The 9,511-nt window shown below is 37.4% G+C and overlaps 1 protein-coding gene across 1 annotated transcript in view; it reads left to right on the top strand.

Annotated features, from left to right (window-relative positions):
• The window catches only part of LOC107602547 (ephrin-A2-like), a 63,570-nt gene extending 54,338 nt beyond the window's left edge, over positions 1-9,232 (top strand). The window contains exons 2-4 of the mRNA XM_016295073.1: positions 1,299-1,591; positions 7,147-7,212; positions 9,099-9,232. Coding sequence (XP_016150559.1) covers positions 1,299-1,591; positions 7,147-7,212; positions 9,099-9,217 — 478 coding nt within the window. The 3' untranslated portion in view covers positions 9,218-9,232. The remainder of the gene's footprint in view (positions 1-1,298; positions 1,592-7,146; positions 7,213-9,098) is intronic.
• The last annotated feature ends 279 nt before the right edge of the window (positions 9,233-9,511 follow it).

Genomic DNA, 9,511 nt, shown 5'->3' with positions numbered 1-9,511 from the left:
TATATATATATATATATATATATATATATATATATATATACATACATACACACAAACACACACACACACACATATATATGACATGTCTTACTGACTCAAAATATTTAAGTGGTAGTCTAATTATATTGATGGCATTACTTTACTGTAATATGTCTTGATGTTTTACATTTGATTTAGTTTGCGATTTATTTTTGTTCTCTTTAGATTCACATTAATACAGGCATGAAAACTCATAATGACTTTATTTTATGAGTTTTATGAGTATTTTATGAATATACTTTATTTGTATTAATTAAAAGCGGTACAGAAAATACTAACATGTTTCTTTCATTTTTGTCGATGAAAGATGACCTTGACATATCATTGACAAGCTTTCTGAGATTCACCCATAAATTGCTGTGAGGCAGTAAAACTTGTTTTCAGAAAATATATCTTTAAAAGTGTCATCTTATTTCATTGGCATATTTATTACTTGTTATAAGCGTAAAAACCTTGATGCATTTTTTTTATTTTGTCAACCACCATTTATTTTGCAGTCAAAGGCATATACTCACAGGACTCACACATTCACACATTCGCAGCCTCTGTAGGTCACACTGACTTTCAAACTGATTCACTCATGCTATCTTTTGCCTCTCCTCCCATTCTCTCTCTCTCTCTTTCTTTTTCTTATGCTCTGAAAGCTGCATTCTCATGAAACGCATACTATGTAGAGAGAAAATCGAATGTGAAGCATGAAAAATTCTTTTATGGTGCCACTGTGTTCAAAGCTTGGATTAAGGGTGCAATTTTATATGAAGTTTATGATTTATATGGAATCAACTCACTGACTAAATTTGCGGTTTTTGTGAGCATGATCAACTTTTTCATTGATAACTGTTGCTACTGCACTAACCCAGAGAAATGAACAAATGCAAACTAAGTTGTTTTCAAAGAGGTCTATTTTAAGTCCTAGTCAAAGATATTTTTCAATCATTCCCCTTCTCATTACAGTGAGAGTTTGGTTTTCCGTGTGTTCTGGTTTGCCATTCTCTCTCCGCATAATGGTGACCCAGATAAGAAAATATGTATTGTGGTTATTCATTCCAGCTTATTCTGTTGTGTTCCCTGTGATTTTCTGCCCAACAGATTTAGCCTTTGTGTGTTAAACATTGCTCCTTTGCTGCTGTTCGGTTTGAATGGAGGCCAAATAAAAAGTTGAACTACAGAATATTTCAATTTCCCGTGTACAGGAGTTGTTATGTCAGTCATCCTAATGTTTGGCTTCAGCAGTCTAATGCTCTGAATCTCTGTTGCAGGTTCTGGCAGGGCGAGTATACGGTGGCCGTGAGCATCAACGACTATCTGGACGTGTACTGTCCGTACTACGAGAGCCCCCAGCCTCACAGTCGCATGGAGCGCTACATCCTTTTCATGGTGAACCATGATGGTTACCTCTCCTGTGAGCACCGCATGAGAGGCTTCAAGCGGTGGGAGTGTAACCGGCCCCAGAGTCCTGACGGACCCCTGCGCTTCTCTGAGAAGTTTCAGCTCTTCACCCCCTTCTCACTTGGTTTTGAGTTCCGACCTGGACACGAGTACTATTATATATGTAAGTGTGTATTTTCAGTGCTGTTTCAACAGTGACATGAGGTGGATTTCTGAAATGAGAAGTCAAAGTCTATTATCGCAGTCGTTCCCAACTTTTTTGAGTCCCCATGGTCCACAACTGTGTACAATCCGACATTTCTCATTTCTGTAAATTTAATTTTAGTATTGTAGAATTTTTAAGAACTGAATGTTCTTCAGGGACTCCACTCTTTTAAACCAATGAATTGACATGACTTTTTCAGTTGTTCATGATTTATTGGATAAGGACTAAGCAAGGAATTTTTATAAATTTTTTACACGATTTCTACCCTTTAAAGGGGTCACATGATGCTTTTTTAAAGACCATTATTTTGTGTATTTGGTGTAACAGAATATGTTGACATGCTTTAATGTTCAAAAAACACATTATTTTTCAAATACTGTACATTATTGTAGGTCCTCTATGCCCCGCCTCTCTCAAACGCTTCGTTTTCTACAAAGTCCCTCCTTCCGACAAGCGCAGTCTGCTCTGATTGGCCAGCTGACCCAGTGCATTGTGATTGGCCGAACACTGCAAGCACTCGTCGGAAATGTAACGCCCCTTACCATAATCTCGAGCTTCATCTTTCAAAATAAATGTAAAGACAGCCCGAAAGGGGAACAGAGTCGCGTGACAGACACAGTGATGAAGCTGGTATGTGTTTGCAGTACACAAGCCACGGTTAAGACAGCTGACTCCACTGTGATGTGACCCTCTCTCTCTCTCTCTCTCTCACAAACACACATGCGTGCGCGCGCACGCACACACACGATGCACAAAACTCCGCATTTGAACAGTCAATAGCAAATACTTAAACTAATAACAAAACAGTAGCTGATTCAGAAGCGCCAGATTGTCATAGCAAAGTCAGAATTACCTCCTCTCCTAGGTTCACGAAACAGTCGTCCATAAAATGCATTGCTGTTCTGTTGTAAGTAATCTTAAAGATTCCTAAATCAATCTACTTTCGGAAGGCCAAATAAAGTGCTTTTGCTTTCGTCTAGAAACACACAGCGTCTCCCTGACATGGCTGCTTCAACACTAACTGCAGTTACTGAAACCACGCCTTCTTTCTTTGCGTGCACATTTGGGCGGCATTATGCAAATATTTCCACATAGTGAGGTAGACATGTGGGGGCGTGTTAGAACGAGACGTTTTAGGGGGGCGTGGCAGAGTCTTAACTTTGATAAAGAATATCTCTTTGGTTTTGAGACTTCAGGGATCTTATCTATGCACAGAGACATCCAAGAGAGAAAGGAAAACTTGAAATCGCATCATATGACCCCTTTAACATATTTTAGAGCTTGGCATAAATAGAATAATTTATATTCATTAAGAAAATGCCAATGGAGTTTCAAGATTTTATTAATTTACTTTTCCAGGATTTTCTAGAAATCATACTTTTAAAATAAGGCTACCTCAAATCAGTGTTATTTTAGTATTATTTATAATTATTTATAGTATTATATACTGTCATAGTTTTCATTATTATTTCAGTTTTTATTCATTTTTATTTTTAACATAAATTTCAGTTTTCATTTTCAATTAACTTAATAATGACATTTGTCATTTCTATTAGTTGTTTTATTTTTTTTAATAGTTTTAAATTGTTTTTATTTGATTTCAGCTTTAGTTTTATTTCCGTTAGTAATTTTAGTACTTAGACGTATTTCAGTTAGTTGATGCAAGATTTCTAGTTTTGTTTTTTTAAACAATGAGGTTTTCCATTAATAATTACACATTTCCATTAATAAAACATTCATTTTTTTTAGCATTTTTGTTTTAGATAATAACACTGCCACATATTTCCAGGTTGAAAGAATGAATGAAAATAAGCATGAATGAAAATAAGAAATATCTTCAGTTGTCTTCAGTTGGTGCTTGTTCTTTTTGTAAATAATTTAGTCATCTTTTGGCCCCCTTGGAGGTTTTTTGGGGCCCCTTAATGTCCCCCGGATCCCTGATTGAGAACCACTACTCTGTGGGTTGTTTTTTTTTAAGTCCAAAATAAATTCAAGCTCCATTTCCATTTGATGTTTGCACAATTTTGAGGTTAAAGGCATATGGAACATCATTTTACGTTTAATGTAATGCTGATATAATTTTTAATTGATATTGATTGAAGTTTATGAATAAAAAATAATTACTGCAATAAATCATGAGCACATTTTGTGTAGTAATTATTGGCTGCAACTAGCTGTTGTTTATTTATAGTCACCTGTTTTGGAATTGGTCAACAAATGCTTGGTAAACAAGATTAATGACAGTCAAAGACACAGAGGTACATCTTTAATTAAATCAATCTGAGTGATTACTATACATAATTCCACATTTATTTTGATTAGCATATTAGTTTGTAATTAGTTCATTTCCACCAGACTGACCTATTCATGTGGATTTGTGGACCGGCTGTGAACATGATAGGCAGGCATTATCACATTGACAGGGTCAATCAGCCAATCACACAGAGACGTTCTGTGACTTTTCAGACTACTTTCACGTTCATGATCTCTGAGAACACAGTGAGCTCCAGGGAACCAAAAGAGACGCTGCCTCACTCTGAAAGTTCATCCGCTGGTGAACTTTAGAAAAATGAGTGCTTTACGAGTGCTTTGAGCTCCTATTTCATACTATTTGTTTTGTTATTTCTGTTCTGTCATTTGAATTTTTTTCTTGCGTCCTCAGAAAAAAACGCCCCAGAATTACAGGACATTCAGAAAGATAAGTTAATAGTTTATGCGAACCAATAAAAATGAAGAAATAAAGATCCTTTAATCTGAAAAGCTCTAGCATTTCCTAAATGAGAAACATCCAACAGCTCTTTCCAATTAACCTCACAAAGCTTTAAACTGGTGTGTTCAAATGGGAAACTTGTCCTTCACACGTTTGTTTTACTGTCCTCCAGTGAAGACAATTTGGTGTGGCTAAACCAAATTAAAAGTAGACATTAAACAAAAAACATATTTTTTCATGTCAACCCGCCTAGCTGTTTTAATAAGATAACATGAAAGACTTGTATCAGGAAGATGCCGGGAGAAAACAGGGAGAGGCAAGCAAATCAATCATTTATATGGTAATTACAATTCCTGACATGGGAGGCTGTGGCGTGGGCAGATGTGGTTGGGCCGGGAGCCACCTGTGTACAGTACAGAGAGCCTGGTGACTTTGAGCTCTCGCCGGCTTTGTGTCGCAGAGCCGCACTGTCCATCAGCAGCCATCCCCTTCCTCTATCCCATGGAGATTGCCACAGATCCTACATGCTTTTCATTTAACTGCTGATTATTCCCTTATTGACAGCTCAGACTGAAAGGGAGTGAAGCAGGCGCGAAGGGGGCGTCGTTCTGAGTCAACATCCCCTCCACCCAAACCCCCCTAAATCAGCAGGGCATAGCTCTGCTTATCATACATGCTGCAGTGTTGTCTCCGCACACGAGAGAGAGAGAGAGAAAGAGAGAGAGAGAGAGAGAGGGGAAGAGATGCCACAAAAAGCAGGCAAAAAAGTTCAAAGGTACCCTTCAACTCTGTGTTTCTGCCCCTGTCCCCCCAAACTGATTTTTAATGCATCTGCTTCGCAGCTTCCAGCCTGGCCTTGCATTGTGAAGGCTTTTGTTTCAGGGCTGGAAAAGGCCTTCAGACACCCCCGCTCCCCCACCAAGGCAACTCCATTCAGCACCCGAGCCACTCCCTGAGAGGATTGTTTGGATACCGGCAGCTCTATGGGCGTCATTTTCCCTAAGGGGATTGATGCTTTGCGGCGGAGTCGTGGGGTCAGCGATGAGAGATGGGTCTGAGAGGTTATCACTGGGAAATGGGGGCTGATCTCGATTGTCTGCCGGTAAAAGAACACGTCCATCAGACCTGGTCAGACTTAACTCCCGGACTTCCATCTCTCCGCCCGTATTGATCGGCTGTGATGACATTTTGACAGGCATCTTCTACACAGCTGCCGGCGTTTGAGGTTGGGTGCTCTCCAATGAACCTAGGATCCGGTGTGGTGAACATGCCACAAGAATACACAATGACCTGGGATGGGTGAGGGGGCACTGGGGGAGGGAAGATGACAAACTCTAGACAAGAGTTGGATGGTTTTTTTGCTTTTTCAGGGATCTATGCACAATTTGAGTATAGATTCTAAAATCATCTAACATCACACAAATAGTGGTTAAAAAAACAGATGCATTGTCTACTTAATATGTAAAAAGTATGTAAACAATCATTTCAATTTAAAAGAATAATTTGATAACCTTTAGTTAAGTTTTGGATTTAAAATTGTGATAAAACTATATATATAAATATAAATAAAAGCCAGTAATTTATTTTTGGAAACACCATGTAATCTCTTTATCACACTTAATTATTTTATAGACATAAACAACAACAAAAAAGGGTAAATATACAAACATAAACAAAAGTTTGGGGTCAGTAAGATTTTTTAATGTTTATTAAATATGTTTTAATAAAGTTTATCACCAAGGGTGAATATTTCGATCAAAATATAGAAAAAAAGTCTTCATAATCCTTCATTCTAATATGCTGATTTGGTGCTCAAGAAATGTTTCTTATTATTATCAATGTTGAAAACAGTTGTGCTACTTAATATTTTTGTTGAAACCATGATACGTTTTTGTCAGGATTATTTGATGAAGTTATTATAAGTGTCTTTACTGTCACTTTTATTAATTTAATGCATCCTAGCTGAATAGAATTATTAAATAAAAAAAGTCTTACTGACTCCAAAAGTATTTTATAATATTTCACTTTACATAAAGCTTAGATAAGTTTTATATATAAAACTTTGGCCATTTTTTTGCCTTTATTCAGACAAGATAATATGGAGATGGTGAAGGAAGCGAAGAGGGAGACAGAAGGGATGGGAGTGAAAAAGGTTGATTATTTAATTTGTTGGTCCTTGCCATCAAAAAATGAAACCCTTTGCTCTTGATCAATCCCACTGTGACTCATGCTACAAAAGCTTGAGAAGGACATTAAAATAGGCTGCTGGGTTTTCTTGGTGGACATTTGACTGCGGCCAAATTAAAAAAAAAATGTTTTTTTTATTTTTTTTATTTCACTCTCCCCTTCTTTCTCACCAGACACTTATAAGGAAATAAGCAGTAGATTTGTTGTGTCTGTAGAACACAGATGAATGAAGTAATCTATCGAGCAGAGATGAACAGTATTGCTGATGTTCCGGTGGCGCCGATCAGTCGGTTGACTGCTGGCTGACTCAATAGTGACTCTTTGCTCTCAGGTCACTGAGTGCTATGTGGGGTAATTTGCTATGGGAACATTGTGTGTCGCAGACCATTGTAACGACACCAAGCTGGTGAAGGTCACAGCAATTTCGCCTGAATGAAGAAAATCTCAGACTTTGTTCTTGATTTGGTTGTCAAGGGGTCAAACTCGCTCAGAGGCTTGAGAGACGTTCACAAGTGTCACCAAGAGGATCTTAATCAGATTCATTGGCTTGTTGAATGATTCTGTTTGTCACAAGCACATTTAGCTAATTATTTCTCTTCAACTTCCTTTTCAACAGCCTCTCCTCATCCTAACCACGCTGGCAAGCCGTGTTTAAAGTTGAAGGTGTACGTGAAGCCTACAAGTAAGTCATGCTCTAACTGTTTCACCCTGCTAGCATAGAAAATAATATCCCCTCATGTCTACATGCCAACCTTCTGTAAGACATAACAGGAATGCAAATAAGCAGTGTTTGACACATTTTCCAGGAACATTTTGTTAATGAGATGTCATATTTATTTCCAAGCTGTGAGAATGTGTTCAAATGCAGTCTACATCCATCAAAACTAATGGGACCTATTTAAATTTACCTTCATCACTCACCATTGTAAACCTAATATTAAAGGGATAGTTCACCCAAAAGTGAAATGTTATGTCCATATGATGGAAGTCAGTGGTCACCAAAACAGACAAAATATCTTCTTTTGTGTTCCACAAAGTCATACAGGGTTGGAACAACAAAAGGCTGAGAAAATTATGACGCCATTTTTATTTTTGGGTGAACTATCCCTTTAATTGTTGGTAAATGCAAGTCAAATTTGAAAAAAGTGTCAGACAATGCCATCAGATAATGTTACATTCATAGTTACAACTGTTCTTGTTTTCCGCATTTTAAAAATGACAGCTCAGACAACATTTTTACTTGTCACAGGGTTATTCATTCTGCCAGTGATGTAATCGCTGGTGCTCAGTTGCAGTATTGATGGATGATATTAGGGATTTCTACCCAACTACAGTATACAGTACAGTTGTATTGTGGATAAATATTTTATCTTGTAAGAAAACAAGTGAATAAAGTATCATTTTACTTAAATTCGTATAATGAAAAAGATGGTAACACTTTACAGTAAAGTTCCATTAGTTAATGTTAGTTAATGTATTAATTAACATGAACAAACAATGAACAATAGATTTATTACAGTATTTATTCATATTTCTTAATGTTAGTTAATGAAAATACAGTCGTTCATTGTTTGTTCATGTTACTTCACAGTGCATTAACTATTGTTAACAAGCACAAACTTTTGATTTTAATAATGCATTAGTAAATGTTGAAATTAACATTAGCTAAGATTAATAGAAGTGTTGTTCATGTTAACTAAAGTAGTTAACTAATGTTAACTAATGAACCTTATTGTAAAGTGTTACCAAAAAGACTGGATTAATTGGCTGAATAACTCACTCAGAGAAGAAAATGATGCATTTGTGTTTGTTTGTTTTTTTTGTGTGTGTGCCAATTTCTCCACATATATTTCTCCATATATCTCTTTTGAACACAATATGAAAATGCTACTTTATTCACATATCTTCACAAATCATGCACTACTGTTCAAAAGTTTAGGGTCAGTAGGTTTTTTAAATTACAAAAAACATCTATTTGGCAAGGACACATTATATTGATCAAAAATGACAGTAAAGACTTATACTGTTTTTAAAAAATCAGTTGAATTGAATGATTTCTGAAGGATCATGTGACACTGAAGACTCGAGTACTGACTGCTGAAAATGCAACTTTGCATCACAGGAATAAATTACATTCTAAAATAAACCGTTATTTTAATTTGTAATAATATTTCACAATATTAGTGTTTTCACTGTATGTTTGATCAAATAAATGCATTCTTGGTAAGCATAAGAGACTTCTTTCAAAAAAAACAAAAAAAGACAAATCTTAACAACCCCAAGCTTTTGAATAGTATTCTTATCGCTTTGTCATTTCAAATAGTTTAGGACAACAGCGCTCACCCTCCAAGTGGAAATCTAGTGTTTATTTGAAATTCATTGGCACAGATACGTCAGGTCCGTGTAATCTATGAAAACGGTGTGTGAAATGTGAACCAGATCCTCCGCTTCAGTAATTAAACTCTAATTAGGTCAGTGCTGTGGGCCCCTGCTGCTTTGAGTAAAGGTATGCATTTCCTAGCGCTTCCTCTCCGCGTGCTGTCTCTCTGTGTTTGTGTGTTTCAGATGGTTCGGGCTATGAGTCTCCAGAGCCATTCCTGACTGATCAGAGCCAGCGCTGCAGGGCAGATGGCCCATGCCTAGCTGTGCTGCTGTTGCTGCTGGCCTTTCTGCTGACCTGCATTTAAGAAGCTCCGCCACTGCCTACCGCTCTCCCTCCATCCATACTCCCTCAGGGAAGCCCTCTCATCCAGACCCCCGGCTCACAGGCTAACACACAGTCGGATTCATGCATCTTCTTTTTTACTGAACGAGCTCCTCGCCACTGATCCGAGGACAAAGACGTTCGCCCTGCTTAGCGGCTGTTGTAAAGCTGAACACCTGGAGTCTGTCGTGGAATGTGACCTTTTATATATGCTGTCATGTAATCGAGGCTTGTATTCATGTGCCATTTAGTCACGTTTCAGGGCGTCGCAGTTTAC

Source organism: Sinocyclocheilus grahami, unplaced genomic scaffold (genome assembly GCF_001515645.1).
Source record: "Sinocyclocheilus grahami isolate Dianchi unplaced genomic scaffold, SAMN03320097.WGS_v1.1 scaffold329.1, whole genome shotgun sequence".
Classification (NCBI taxonomy): domain Eukaryota; kingdom Metazoa; phylum Chordata; class Actinopteri; order Cypriniformes; family Cyprinidae; genus Sinocyclocheilus; species Sinocyclocheilus grahami.
This window is presented reverse-complemented; position numbering and strand designations above follow the sequence as displayed.